Below are 15,966 nucleotides of genomic sequence, written 5' to 3'. Positions count from 1 at the left end.
TGGGAGATTCCTTACAGGCCTCCCAGAGAAGCCACACCGCATCCCGTGGTTGCTAGGCATCGTGACGAAGGCAGCCCTCAAGCGGCGATTGGTCCAGGCTCAGGCCCCGGTCTCCCTAGTGGGATTCGCAGAGGGCGGAGCGGAACCGGCGCGGCCGCCGGAGCATGCGCGCTGCGAGGCGAGCGTCCTGTCCGGCCACGTCTGCCGGGTCCTGCTGCAGCTCCGCGCCGAGCCGGGGTTGGGGGTGGGGGGGGTGTCAGCTGGCAGCTATGGGCCGATGCTCGCGACCCTCGGCGGGGCTGCGCTGGCCCCCGCTGCTCGCGCTTTTGCTGCTCTTGCCGTCCGGCCTCACCTGGGACAGCGGCGACTTGGAGCTCTTCGACCTGGTAGAAGAGGTCCAGCAAAACTTCTACGTCTTCCTGGGAGTTGAGCAGGTGAGGAAAGAAGCGCGCGTGGCCCTCCACGCTGGGCTGGCTTTCGTTTCGCCTCCTTTTCAGGCTGGGCCCTGGAACTCGTGAGAAATCGCCGGGCTCCTCTCCGGAGCATATGGAACGACCGTAGTCCAAGGCGAGAGGGTTTCTGTGCATATGCAGATGGACTTCTACGCCATGATGGGGGAGTGCTGTTTCCCCCTCACACCTGGGATTAGGGAGTAGACCTCCCACCCCTGTGGATGAGGAAAGGATTTTAAAGTAGTTGTTGGGTGGTGGTTGTTTTAAAGTCAGCAATGCTACTTCTTCCACCTCCTACTCCTTCTCGTTTGCTTGGTCCACACCCCGGTTTCTGGGTATGGTGACACAACCCCGCTTTTGCCTCCCCCACGTTACTCGCTCTATTCTTCTCGTCCTGTTTATAATCTGGATACTGAGATCTGCACCATTTCATCTGATCTTCCAGACTCGTTCATTAAGCTTTAGTGTTTTGATTCGGGTTCGGATCCTGTGCCTCTTTAGCCCCCAACTTTCCCATGTAGTCAGTTGTGCTGTTCTCCTTCTACTTTTTCGGTAAAGCGTAACGGTTCCTATCTTTCCTCACTTAATCCTCTCTTGGTGGAGGTTACTTCCCTTTTTCTTTCACTTCCAGGCCTCAACGTTACAAATCCAGGCCTCAGCGTTGCAAATACCTTCTCTCTCTCCCACCCACCCTTGCTGCACCATGTCAGCCTTAGTTGCTTGCTTTTGGGGGGGGGGGGTGAGGGTGAGAACTTAATGTGTGCCCTTTTGTGGAGAATGCAGTGCTTCTACTGGTTTCTATGCTGTTTTATCCTGAATTTTTGAAGGACTGCCTGTTTCCATATGGATCTGCTTATTCCTTGAGCTCATCTTTGGAGGCTTATCACTAGATGTCCCTGCTGCCTTCAGAGGGTTGGCAAATGACAACTGGGACAAGAGCTTTTTGTATTGTGATGCCCCATCTGTGGAATGCCCTCTCTTTTGAAGGATTGGCACTAGGTTAAAGCGCTTTTATTCACTCTGGCTTTCAATGAGCTATGCTGCCACGATTCTATAGTGGTGATCTTATTGATGTTTGCGTTTTTTTATTTGTTGTCTTACTGCTGTGTTGTATATTTTGATTGAAAGCCAGCTTGTGAATTCTGCTAGATTGAAAAGCTGGATATAAATAAATAAATTCGGCATGCGTTCTCGCTTGGGGGTGTGAGCAGCTGCTGGTGAAACTGAAAGTTAAACTTAGTACTAAGAAATAGTGCTAACGAAATAGTATTGTAGCAGGATTTTGATAACTCTTCGAAAATAGAAATTAGAATGGAGTTAATATTTGCTTCTTTTTAAAGAGAGATGTAGGATGATATTCAGTAGAGCCAGCCACGGGATGGCTCAGATTTGTCTTGATTTTTGAGAATCCCAGTTCCTCAGGAGCTACTTTTGTGGAACGTTCCTTAAAGTGTGAAGTATCAATTTCAATTTGAAATTTGCACATCTGAGAGTTGACCTTGATACTTAATTCCAAACTGAACTCAAATATCTCTCTGGTTCTTAGATGAGACACTTTTTCAAAAAAGTTTCAATAACTGATTCAACAATTTTGAATATGTTACTATATAATATCTGTTACCTTGAGAGGGTTCTATCTTCAAAGGCAGCCTAAAAATTATTTTAAGTAAAATAGAAAAACATATGCTGGTAAAATAAACTCTTATTTTTGCAAAGTAAGTCCTGTGAAGTGAATACAATGAAGAGGAAAATTATTAGTTTCTGCTATTGGGTGGTATGAAAATGCAATAAATAAATAAATGGTTTTAGACATGGTGGCTGGGTTTCAAAGGCCCATGCAAGAAGTTTTTGCTGGGATTTCTGTGTCAGCCAGCCTTCATGTCACTAAAACTGTTCCTAAGAGGACTGTCCTTTGTAAAACATCTGCTGAAGCATAAGGAGCTGTAGTTGGATGGGGAAATTGTAGAAGCCCACAGAATTGCTGAGGTACATGCATAGAGATAATTGGATCTTGACTGCCCCCCCCCCCATTAATACTGTCCTTTATGCTAACCAATATTAGGGATAGGGCTTTTTTGATATTGGCTGCACACCTGGCTATTGGGTAGTATAAAAATACAATAAATAAATAAATAAAATAAAACATCCTTCCCGGGGAGATTGGTACAGAAACATAACTTATTTTTTTTAACGCACTCTGATGATACATTTATTCTAGTCTGCGGGCCCTGCCCCAGCACATGACCACCATTTCCATAATCCCTGGTGATGCAGCACCTGTTGGTATGTTGTGTGAACCTGGTGTGGGGCATAGCAAGGGGTAGCTTTGTACCCACCCTGGAACCTCTACTGCACGTCGTGGTTGTGGGGTGGGTATGAATTCACCCCCACTGCGCCCCACGCCTGGTTCGGACAATATGCCAACCTTCACTGCATTTTGGGGGAGTATGCAAATAGTGGTTGCGTAAAGGTCATGCCAGGGGCCGGGGAAGAAACCATAATGCTTATTCCCCCAGTGCGATCATCTGAACCCAGTCTGTGTTTGGTTGAATTGTACTTGGGGGAAAAGTTATTTTAAACTGCTATTTTAAATATATATCTAGTAGTGATTAAAATGTTTAAATTATAATTGTATTTTAGAGCCTTGTAAGCTACCTTGTGAGGTCAGTGCATGGAATATTTTGTCACTCAGGGAATAGAATGAATTTCAGGAGCCAATATGCTCTTTCTATGCGGCTTGCATAGCAGGAGTAGCAAATACCATTTTGACTGTATACAGATTTAAGCATAAACTGCTGGCTGCAGCACCCCCTCAAGCCCCCCTGGAAATGCTACAAAGAGGTCAGGGGAACCTTCTGAATGGGGTGAGCTGTTGTGTATGAGGGGGCAAATCCAGCATGGGGGCAAATCCAGCATGAGGTCTCCACCTTCCATCAACAGGTAGCACAGTCTGGATCCAACGTCTGATACAGTTTATCTCTTCAATCTTTTTCTCCCCCCACCCCCACCCCCCAGTTGTGAAGAATATTATCTCTTCGTGAATGCCCCTTGTCACCATTAAGAAAAAGAAGCTAGGAAGGGCCGGGTATGGTTGGACCATCTGTTGATCAAGTGTTTCGTTTTCCCCCTTTAAATGTTCACAGTCTTACTATTAGCTCAGGCATTTTACTGGAAATTATTACAAGGCAGTCAATAATTTGAAATATACAACTTTAGAGTTTACAAATTAGTACACATTTTAGTCCAAGTTTTATCATTTCATCCTCTGAGAGGAGCAGTTTATACCCAGCTTAAAGCAATTGCAAAAGTCAGAATTAGCAATCCTAGAACCTTCTACCTTTTCCTCCTGTGGCTTACTTGGAAGTATAACTTTTCTTTTATGGTTAGAAAAGATAGAGGTTCTTTGTTACCAACCCCAAAGAACTGCCTGAACACCTCATTATTGTACTACTTCTTTTGACCCAGTTATGTTAGTTGCTTTGGGGTGGGTATAGTTCTGCTGTACGTTCAAAGGAGTGGACGGATTTTACATTCAGGTTTGGTCTAGGTTACTAAATACAAAATAACTTTGTTTTGAGTTTATACGGCTGAGTACCTACATATGCCCCAATGCTGCTCCACTTTCCCACTTCTTTGAAGGGGATGGATAAAAGGGTTCATGTTTTCATCGGCGGACATGCCACTTGGGTCACTTCCAATGTTGTACATGAAATGGAGTGGGTGCATTCAATCCTGGTGCCCTAGGGGCTCTAGAGAACGATGAATTTGGTGAGTTTATGAGCTAGTCCTAAGTGGGTGGGCTTGTGAGTACAGCATGGGATGCTGCTATACTGTGGATGTTGGGGTTGTGTGGTCACGTCTTCAAGGGAGCTTGGCTCTTACCTTATAAAGCAATGGTCCCCAACCTTTTTGGACCTGTGGTCACATTTGGGAATTTGAGAAACTGCTGTGGGCATCACCACAAAATGGCTCCTATGGAGGATGTGGCTGGACTCAGAATGGCTGTGGTGTGGGCCTGGCTAGCCAAAAGTGACTTAAAGAGGAGGAATAGTGAGGTTAGAGGCTGGGAGGGAGAGGGGAAACAGCAAGGCAAAGAAGTAGAAGAAGAGCAAGGCTAGGAGGGCAAGAGGTTGGGGGTGAGGGAGAAATAGCAAGGCAAATGTATAGAGGAGAGAGAAAGAACAAGGCTAGGGGCTAGAAAGGGAAAGAAAGACGAACTGCCCTAACATTTCCCCAAGTTTTTTCTTAAAACTATTTTTTAAGAGGGCAGGGAGGGAAGAGCTTTGTGGATGCCATTGGAGGTCCCCACAGGGGCTGCGTTGGGGTTCCCTGCAATAAGGGTTGCTTCATGGTTGAAAATGGGAAAGCGCTGAGAAAATGGGGAAGATAAAATAGAGCTGTGGAAAGAGTAAAATAATTTCTCCTTCGTAACATATTCTATTGCTGCATATTTAATAGAGCAGAGCATAGGTGCCTGGGGATGATAGAAACTACAATTCAACACATCAGGAGGGCACTTGGGGAAGGCTATTTTGGAATAGCATAAATAGTCACCCTGAGTGCCACTTTTTGGCACATACAAAGTAGTACCCAGCCTTAATAGATCTTACCTAGATCTTTACTACTGTCTGTGGTGGTAGTAAAATCAGGATATCTTTTTTATGGTGGAAATTGTATATTTAAGCTATGTTTAATTTTTTAAAACTGTATTAATACTTTGCAAAAGTTAACTATAATGTAAAGATAATGGCACTAGCTGCAGAGGCCTCTGTTAAATATGTTATTAAAATAAGTAGATATTATTGAGATGTCTTTACCCTCAAAGGAGGCTTAAAAATAATTTTAAATGAAAATAAATACATTATGGTCCATGTTTTACCAATGTTAGAATGCACCTACATGTCAGAAATTTGGGGATGTGGGGAGGCTGTTTTTCAACAAAAAAACAACACTGGACCCCCACCCCCAATACAGCTCCTTTGGATTTTTTTTTAAGAAGATGAAAAGACAGAGGGCATAAGAACCAATGCCTACTAGGTATTTTGTCTAGCTACATTGTTTTTGAACTTCTTTAGGTCATTATCCCCCATTGTATTTGACTAGGCAATGAAGATAATGACTTCTATGAAGAATATGAGATCTGGCTTTATAAGGAATATTTATTTTAAAATATTTATCTTCATATTCACCAACACATGCGTTGTGTGTGTGCAGGATGATTAGTATGATAAGGATCCTGGAAAGGTTCAGGGTGAAGGTGGTGGTAGTGGAAAGAGACTGCATTTCAGTGCTTAAGAGTAAATACATAACAGTTAGTTCTGTGGCATTGGGGTTTTCTGATGTTAATTCATAGAAAGTTCTGTACAGCAGCCATAGCCCCCTAGGTTGGGCCACTTTAGCACTAAGGCATGGGGTCTCTCTTTTTATAAGAGTCTTGAGACTTTGATGCTATATATGATCTTTGTAGTCTGTTATGCAGGAAGTAGCTACTTGGCCTGGCAGTTCTATTAATAGGAATGACTCCCTCTTTTAAGCTATGCAAATAAAAGCTGGCTCAATTCTCAGTGGGAGCCATTGAGGCAAAATAAATGGACTGCAACCTGGGATAGAGTTGAGAGTGTGATAGAAGCATTCCTCATTCCAGATATAGAGGCCACCAGCCCAGTAATGTTCCCAAATACATCCATTTACTTTTTCTTATACAGTGATTGTACTCCTTTCTCTCTCTCTCTCTCTCTCTCTCTCACACACACACACACACACACACACACACACACACTCACTCACTCACTCCTATGGGAGAAAAATAAAGCACCTAGCTTGAGCAGAAACCCAGCCTAAAGGGTTGCGTCCATTGTCAACTTAGGAACCCTATGGTGAAATATGTGAGTGGTAGTCCAAAACATCTGGAGGGTAAGTTGCCTACTTCTCCCTCAAAGCTTCTCTGATACCTTTTTTTTTATGAATGTCTGAAAATTCTAATGTGAAAGAGAGGAGGTCTGTGTATGTTTTTCATTCCAACTGCAAAGTGATTAATGCAACAACTGCTATAAATCTCATGTGAAAATGTCCACCTATATTGCCTCTTGTGCTTAGTAGTGTAACATCACAACAAGAGGGGAATTTATTGATTGAGTTGTAAACCATGTGCACATTTTACTATATAATATGTGTGGCCTTGTACCGTGTTTAGGAAGGATTTTTTCTTAATCCATGGACAATGTTGGAAGCATTGGCCATGTACTTCTAGATGAGTGGTTTTACTGTTGATCTTTCTGGTTCAGTGACCATGTGTGCAGCAACTGTGAAAAAAGCAAATTCTGTGTTGATCATTAGGAAAGGAATGAAATTAAAACTGCCAATATCATAACCCCTTTATACAAATCTATGGTGTAAATACTTGAATACTGTGCACAGTTCTGGTTATTGCAGCTCAAAAAGAACATTGTAGAGCTAGAGAAGGTGCAGAGAAGGGCAACTCCTATATGAGGAGAGGTTGCGACATTTGGGTCTTTTTAGTTTAGGGGGAAAAGTGAGTAAGGAGGAGTTTGATAGATGTTTATAAAATTATATATCGTGTGGTGAAAAGTGATAATACTGGGATCCGGGGTCATCCAATGAAGCTGAATGGCAAGAGGTTCAGGGTAGTCCAAAGGAAGTACTTCACGCAGCACATAGTCAATCTATGGATTTTGCTACCAGAAGGAATAGTGATGGCTGCCAACTTGGTCAGTTTTAAACGGGGATTAGCCACATGCTTGCAGGGAAAGGGGTTTAGTGGCTAATAGTCACGATGGTTATATATTTATTCCAGGGTCAGAGGCTGTATGCCTCTCAATACCAATTGTTGAGGAATACAAGCAGGAGAGTAACATAGTAGTGCTCATGTCATGCTTATGGACATCTGGTTGGCCACTGTGCAAACATAATGCTGGACCAGATAGGATAGGCTTTTGGTCTGATCCAACATGGCTCTTAGGTTCTTGTTCTCAAGCCAGATGGGTTTTGTGCTGCTTCATTTGTTAATTGCTGCTAGTTCAGTCAGATGTCTAGCAAGATGGTCCATGACCCCCTCCCATGGTAAGTCATTCCTCTTCTTTGCTGAACCTTTAGTCCTGTCTACTTCTGGTTGGGCAGTACAGCATGAAATTAATGCTATTCACATAAACAGCAGTGGTCAAACTGTTATTTGAGTATACCACTACAGGCCAGGTAGGGGGTAGCATATGGTTGAATATTATCCCTTTTTCCCCATGAAAAGAAATATTTGCATATACAAAACTAGCTTAGGAACATAGAAAACTGACTTATACCAAGTCCAACCTTTGGTTCTTCTAGCTTGGCACAAAACCTAGACTGGAACTCTCCTCCCTAACCACTGGCCACTTAACACTGTGGGTGGGTGAATCACTATGGCTGGAATTGCCTTCCATATTAAACACATGCACATGCTTATTGCTAAGCTCCTTATGTACTGGTGTGTGTGTGTGTGTGTTTAATATAGAAGAGCATTCCAATCATGTGGTTCACCCACTCACAGTGTGAAGTGACCAGTCCAAGCAACGTTTTACTATTTTGTCCATTGTCAACACAAAATAATACAATATTGTTACAATCAGTTGAAATAATAATAATAATAGTAGTAGTCATCCAGTATTTGGTTTTGGGATTGAAAATGCTGTTCAGGGAGTTTGTTTTATTTAAAACAATAGTGGGAAGGGTGCTTCCTGTTGAAGGACAGTTATTTTTCTTTTTAAAATCTTATTGTTATAGCTTATCTTGTACTAAGACCTATTCTTCTCTTGATTTGCTGCTGGTAGTTTTGCCAATGATTGGGACTTCTTGTACAGCCCTTACTTTATCTCTAGATTGGCCTGTGGGACTGATGCTTTTAATAGTTTTTACCTGATTTCATTTATAACAGACAGCTTTGCAGACCTGAGTAGCTTAACAGATGCACACTCAACTTATCCCTGTGCAACATCAACATCCACAGAATCAACTGCTTTGTCTGCTGCTGACTCTACATGCGTTCTCTCTGTGAGAGAGATACAACCAGTCTCTCTGGGTTTGTTGTATCTGTCTTAAAGTGCTAGTATTGGCTTGCTGTCAGTTCAATGTAAGCATGGCTTCCATTCTTTCCAAATCCTTCCTGCATCTTTCTGCGTTATGCTCCATCAATCAGGGTTGCAGCCTAGCTATAATCTTCACACCTAGTGTGCCTTTTTATCCATGTCCCATTTCAGGGTTTTGTTCTGCTACTATTTCAACTGACACATGATTTGCTTTGATCTTAGTAATTCAAAGTCTGGGCTCAGACGACATGATAACCCACACTCAAGGGTTAAGTGTAGGTTGTTGTTGAAATGTGGGTTGTTGTTGAAATGTATTGTCTAAACCCAGCTGCAATAACAAACCATTGTTTGTTAGCCACAAAATAAACACAGTTCTCAACCCAACATGGGTTGTTTGTGGTTAACAAACCATGGTTTGTTAATGCAGTTGGTTTCAGGCAACATGATAACCCAAGTTTCAGCAACAAACCCACAGTTCAGTGACAACACACACTCAACCCATACTCCACCCTTGAGGGTGGGTTATCATGTCTGAACCCACTCAAAGTTTTATTAGCATCTGCTGATTTTATATCTTGATAATAGAAATGACCACAAGATTCAACTGGGACCCTGATTTGGCATTTGGAAAGTGGTGCAGTTCTGCTCAGAGCGATTTGGAGACTGCCCACGTTGACTCAGCTGCTGAACCTAAGTTGAGAATAACTGTAGGGATTTTTGTGAAACAGCAGCTATATACAAAAAAAAAAAAAGAGGACACATTTGTCCCCTTATATAACTTGTGGAATATTTTTCTGGATATGACAGCATAGAGATGGCCCTAAGTAAGAAAAATCCAATATTTCAAAAACAAAAGTGCAGTGCTTCATTTGGAATGGCAATTCTTAAATTGGGAGAGGGGAGAAGATTGACTGATTCGCTTCCCATTCTCTCCCCCTGTGGTTTTTGGGACATTTGTATGAAAAAGTCACACATAGAAGTGTCTCCAAGCAAGGAACCTGCAAAGGTTCAGAAGGACAGGTGCAGGGAATAGGGAGTTTTGATCCTTGAAAATTAGCTTAAGGCATTTTTCATAGCGAGTCCTGGTGGCTTTGGAAGAATGGCCATTTCACGGTCCCATCCTTGCCCACCCTCAAAGCATAATGATTAGACGGCACCTGATAAAACATGCCCTATGGTTAGAAGGCCGACCTGTCAAATCAGCTTCCTCTCCCCTATCAGTGTTCAGGGAAGGAAAACAAAACACACCTTTTTTTAGAGATACATTGTTCGCCTTTCCAAAGCCAAATCATGAACAAAGCTTCATGCAGGGGACAACTTTGGTTCTGATCACCTCAGAAGAAAACCTGCTTTGCCTCAGGAATCACCAGAAATGGTCTGCAGGGGCCTGATTTGACTTGGGCTTCAAGCTTTGGCCAAATCTGATGCACATCCCTACTTGATAAATATGATCGCAAGCTTATATAGATGATTATACTTGCATTGTATATCCATTGGGTGCAGAAACAAAGAAGGTACCTGCTTTTGCTAACCACTGTGTCCTTGCTGTATAGTATTATGCATTTATTTGAAGCGTTTTGATCCCACTCTTCAGCTGAAAAGGCTCCCAGAAGAGTAGCTTACATATGATCAATAAAAACAAGATACTCCTATGCATTTATCCAATGCTTAACACCCATTGGTGGGATTCATAGCATCCAATGTCTGTGAATTCCTCCAATTAAATGTGTGAAAGAACCACTGCTTTGGGGTTATGATGGAAAGCAATAGTATACACATGATTGGTTGCCTAGCAACGACCTGCATGGTTCCTCTAATTCTACCTTGCCTCCCATGTTCTCTGGGCATGAAACAGGCTCTAAAGTCACAGTAGTGGTGGTGACCCCGGAGGGATGCTTGCTTGAGTTACACCCTAACTTACACCTTAAGACATTTTGCTACCTGCCGCAGTGTTTATGTTGTTTATGTCATCCAATGTAAGTGTCCAAAATTTTATGTGGGGGGAAAAATCAGAACCCTTAAAAAAACAAATAGGGGAACACCTGTGTAACATTAAAAACAATAGACCAGGAGCTCCACTTCTATCCATTGTTAGAAACATCTGCTAACAGCTTTTAAGTTTTGGGCACTGGAAAAACTTAACTACAAGGATGTGAAGCAGCTGCTAAAAAAAGAAATGGGGTAGATTTTGAAATGAAAGGCACTGTCTCCACAGGGGTTAAATGAAGGGATGGAGTTCTTGCCACTCCTATAATCACCCTGTAGTTTTGAGACTTTCCCTGGTACTTGTAGCTCTGTCCAGATATGAAAAGACCTTGAGGGAAATGCCCTCTATGATAACACCTGTAGGAAACTCAGAAAAAAACACCTTGTTTAATAATGTATTAAATACATTGCCTTCAGTACATCCCATGTACTGAAACAACTGGGCATGTTTAGCCTGGAGAAGAGAAGATTGAGATGAAAACATGATAGCACTCTTAAAATATTTAAAAGGTTGTCACACAGAGGAGGGCCAGGATCTCTTCTTCATCATCCCAGAATGCAGGACACGGAATAATGGGCTCAAGTTACAGGAAGCCAGATTCCTGCTGGACATCAGGAAAAACTTCCTGACTGTTAGAGCAGTACGACAATGGAACCAGTTACCTAGGGAGGTTGTGGGCTCTCCTACACTAGAGGCATTCAAGAGGCAGCTGGACAACCATCTGTCAAGTATGCTGTAGGGTGGACTCCTGCATTGAGCAGGGGGTTGGACTCGATGGCCTTTTAGGCCCCTTCCAACTCTACTATTCTATGATTTAGTCTGCATCCCAAGTCAGATTTTGTTGTTAATAATTTCTGCAGATTTTATAACAAGTATGTAATATTTTAACTGTTCTGTATTATAAAATATATGCACAGGCCTAATCATCATCATCATCATCATCGTCTGCAATGTACCTTAAAAAAACCTTTTTATGTGTTTTACTGAGATTATATTATTGTTCATATGTATGCACAGTCTGTGCTTGCAGTGTGCTCTTATAATTCTGAGAGGTTTTAAGTTATATGTTGTCTCATTCCTGTTCTTTATATGTACTTTTACAGCCCCTTGAAGAAGGCCTAAAAAAACAAGAGGGCGAAATGCATCAGGCTTTTGTATAATAAAAATTTCCTTCAGCATCCTGAGACTTTTCTCCCATTTTGTGTACATCTTGGGCAGAAAGTAGTTCTAGATCTACTGGTAGATCTCTGAGTGCGTTGCAGTAGGTCAGTAGGGATATCTGACTCCTAATTATTTAAAGTAACAAAATGACTCCCTTCTGCCTTAAATTATACTGCTGAAATTAAGAACACTTATGGTAATGAAGAGTGGATTTTTGCTTGCAGGGACTGTGAGCTGTGTTCAGTTGAGGTGCCCAAAACTGGTGATGTCGTTCCATAGAAATGCAGATTAGGCTTCAGGCTGCCATCTAGGATCCACAAATTTTCCTGGCCTTGGGAATTTGTGGCTGCCACTAACCCTGCCCCCCACCCACCCCAAGTTGGGGAGGGTGGAATTTTATCTTTCACTTTACACAAGTGCTCAGAACCAGCAAGAAATCTCACTGCTTTGAAATGTCCAATATGAGATCAAATATGAGCATCTGTGTTAGCACTGGTGCATGACAGATTAAAACATATGATCACCACTGGTGACCTCTGAGTTAATTTGTGGACCCTTGGTTGCCATCATTACTGAAGAGTAAACCACACTGAGCTCTGTGATATTTGGACAAAAGATTTGTTTGTAAATCTTCAATGACTTCATTACATCTGCATAATCACCTACTGTTGTTTTTTTAAATAAGTCAGGTGCATTCACCCTGAGCCAGCTAAGAGCAATGTATGTACATACATGTATATGTGTGTGTGTGTGTATGTGTGTGTAAGCAAGCTTCTATGCCCATATATAGAGTCCTTAGCAGGATGTTGATCGGGTCTGGAAACAAAGCCCTATGAGGAGAGACTGAAAGAACTGGGCACGTTTAGCCTGGAGAAGAGAAGGTTGAGGGGAGACATGATAGCACTTTTCAAGTACTTGAAAGGTTGTCACAAAGAGGAGGGCCAGGATCACTTCTCGATCTTCCCAGAGTGCAGGACACGGAATAATGGGCTTCAGTTACAAGAAGCCAGATTCCGGCTGGACATCAGGAAAAACCTCCTGACTGTTAGAGCGGTACGACAATGGAAGCAATTTCCTCCACTAAAGTCATTCAAGATGCAACTGCAGCCATCTGTTAGGTATGTTTTAAGATGGGTTCCTGCATTGAGCAGGGGGTTGGACTCAATGGTTACAGGCTTCTTCCAACTCTACTATTCTGTGATACTATGAAAAACCACTAGCCCTCTTCTCACATTTGGTTCTATTCACTGACTGGGTTCACATGATCAGGGAAGGAAAATAAGCCAGTTTAGCATATTTTCCTTTCCGTGTGTGCTGTTTGCGCACCCTGTAATTACTATAATTACCTTTGCTCAACCCAGTTTGTTGTGTCATCCAAATCTGATGAAGGTGGGTTTACAAACCACCCCAGAACCCATGGCTTTGTTTAACGATTGTGGGGTTGTTTCTAACCCACCACTGCCAGGTTTGGACAACATGACAAACCGTGTCCAGCGAGGGTAATTATTATTATTATTATTATTTATTTATATAGCACCATCAATGTACATGGTGCTGTACAGATTACACAGTAAATAGCAAGACCCTGCCGCATAGGCTTACAATCTAATTATGGTAATTACGTGGTGCGCGACTGGCACATGCAGGTTGGGAAAAATAAACTATGGTGGCTTATTTTCCTTCCAAGATTGTGCGAACCAAGCCACTCACTCGATGCATGGGGTGAGGAGCAATGTTATGCCATCAGGTTCCACTGCTATCCCCATGCACCTGCTGGGTCTGATCTGGATCTCTGTACGTGGGGCCAAAGGTGAAAGGTAGCTCTGCATATATACCACTCTGTGTGGACTGGGTGGTCTTGTAAATAAGCCTGCAAACATTAGTAGCTAGCTGGGGGTGGCTACATTTTGATATTGGGCAAGAAGGATTGGCTTTCCCTGAGCAGGCTGCTTGCTTCTGTGCTGGATGCCAACTTGCTTACTTGCCTGGATAGAATTGCATGTCCATGCCTGCCCTGAATTCTTGGTTGCCTAGGGTGACTACACTTGTGCTTAAGTATAAGACTAGTGAAGGACCTGTACCCTGGTGGGGCTGGGGTTCCTGAATGTAAGTTGAAGCTATGGGGCCATTCAGAAGACACCTTAAACCATGGCTTTAACCATGGTAGTTAAGCTGGAAAGCCAGGCCGTGTTCAGAAGACACCTTAAACTATGGCTTTAACCATGGTGAATAAGGCTTTTTTGCTTTATTCACCATGGTTAAAGCTGTGGTTTAAGGTGTCTTCTGAACACAGCCCAGCTTTCTGACTTAACCACCATGGTTAAAGCCATGGTTTAAGGTTTCTTCTGAATGGGGACTATAATATACACAATTGTATGCATATAGAACCTTTTCCTAACTCACCCCAGCACTCAGAGGTTGAGCCAGGTCCGGTGATCCTGCTGTTCTACCACTGAGCAAATGTGCAGAGGCAGAGGTGAGAAAAGGCTAGTATCTGCACCAATCAGCTATTTGAGAGGGGGACTGAGTAGGCTGGGTGTAGCTCCTCTCCCTGCTTTTCCGTCCATTCTGAACAGCTGATTCGTGCAATTACTGCTTTTCCAAGAAGGCTCTGGGCATGGACAGTTAAGTCAGGCCACTGAATGTACACTTTGTGGATTCTATTATTGCTTTCCAGGCGAGTGAGTGGGCTAGCAGAGGCAAAGAAATAGGCCCATGAAACCACTATGAAATTCTATGAAATATTTTAAATAAAACAGTGTATTTAAAACCAATATAAAATGCTAAGTTGGATATAGTGTTGAGTGCGTCTAGAACGATTAGCTAATTCCAACTAGTTTGCTGTAGCAGCTGTTGTAATGATCTTATTAAGACATTTATCACCTAAAAAAAGGAGAAAATACAAGATCTGGGCTATGCTGACTCTTATGCAGTAAAGTCTGAAGCAGAGAGTCAGTCTGATTTATTTGTAACATCCATCATGAATTTCAGAGCAAAACTGCACATGTTAGCAGTATGTTTAAATAGTGCTAAGCACACACTAACAAAAAGCAGCTGCTGAGGCCCTCAGTTCAGATTGGGGTCTTGTTACAGAGGAAGAGGAATTAATTCCCCCCCTTACCATTTTCCTACAGTCAATGGTTGGAACTATTTGCTGCAAATTGCACCTTCAGAAGGGTGATTTTCTGCAGGAAAATAGTGCATTGGGGAAAGAGTTAAACCCTTTATTGCACTAATAATGTTAATTATTTCTTGTCATAGAGCAAAGTGTCTTCTCATTAATTCTTCTGACAGCCCAATGGGAAAGAGGTCTTATTCCCATTTTACAGATGGGAAAATGAAGCTGAGTAATTGTGTTCAAGGTCACCAATGAGTTGAATAGAACTTGAAGCTTTTCAGCCTCTAGCCTGACATTGCCAAAAGTATTGATTACTCTGCTCTCCTATTCCAGTTTTTTTTAATACAATAGTGCATTTCATCATTTTGGAAAGTGACAAGCTTAATTTCATAGTATCATAGAATAGTAGAATTGGAAGGCCTGAGTCCAACTCAATGCAAGAATCCACATTAAAGCATACCTGACAGAGGGCTGTCCAGCTGCCTCTTGAATGCCTCTACTGTGGGAGAGACCACGACCTTCCTAGGTAATTGGTTCCATTGTGATACTGCTCTAACAGTCAGGAAGTTTTTCCTAAAGTCCAGCCAGAATCTGGCTTCCTGTAACTTGAGCCCATTATTCCGTGTCCTGCACTCTGGGATGATCAAGAAGTGATCCTGGCCCTCCTCTGTGTGACAACCTTTCAAGTATTTGAAGAGTACTATCATGTCTCCCCTCAATCTTCTCTTCTCAAGGGTTAACATGCCTAGTTCTTTCAGTCTCTTCCAATAGGGCTTTGTTTCCAGACCCCTGATCATCCTCATTGCCCTCCTCTGAACATGCTTCAGCTTGTCTGCATCCTTCTTGAAATGTGGTGCCCATAAATGCACGCAATACTCAAGATGAGGCCTAACCAGGGCCGAATAGAGAGGAACCAGTACCTCACGCGATTTGGAAGCTATACTTCTATTAATGCAGCCTAAAATAGCATTTGCCTTTCTTGTAGCCACATTGCACTGTTGGTTCATATTCAGCTTGTGATCTACAGCAATTCCAAGATCCTTCTCACTTGTTGTATTGCTGAGCCAAGTATCCCCCATCTTGTAACTGTGCATTTGGTTTCCTTTTCGTAGGTGTAGAACTTGGCATTTATCCCTATTAAATTTCATTCTGTTGCTTTCCGCCCAGCATTCC

The 15,966-nt window shown here is 42.5% G+C and overlaps 1 protein-coding gene across 1 annotated transcript in view; it reads left to right on the top strand.

Moving 5' to 3' along the window:
• Positions 1-245: 245 nt before the first annotated feature.
• DNAJC1 (DnaJ heat shock protein family (Hsp40) member C1) overlaps positions 246-15,966 on the top strand; it is a 94,844-nt gene continuing 79,123 nt past the window's right edge. The window contains exon 1 of the mRNA XM_063127716.1: positions 246-434. Coding sequence (XP_062983786.1) covers positions 270-434 — 165 coding nt within the window. The 5' untranslated portion in view covers positions 246-269. The remainder of the gene's footprint in view (positions 435-15,966) is intronic.

The sequence above is a fragment of the Elgaria multicarinata genome, chromosome 1 (genome assembly GCF_023053635.1).
Source record: "Elgaria multicarinata webbii isolate HBS135686 ecotype San Diego chromosome 1, rElgMul1.1.pri, whole genome shotgun sequence".
Classification (NCBI taxonomy): domain Eukaryota; kingdom Metazoa; phylum Chordata; class Lepidosauria; order Squamata; family Anguidae; genus Elgaria; species Elgaria multicarinata.
The sequence above is the reverse complement of the archived record's forward strand: the minus strand, read 5'-3'. Positions and strand labels throughout refer to the sequence as shown.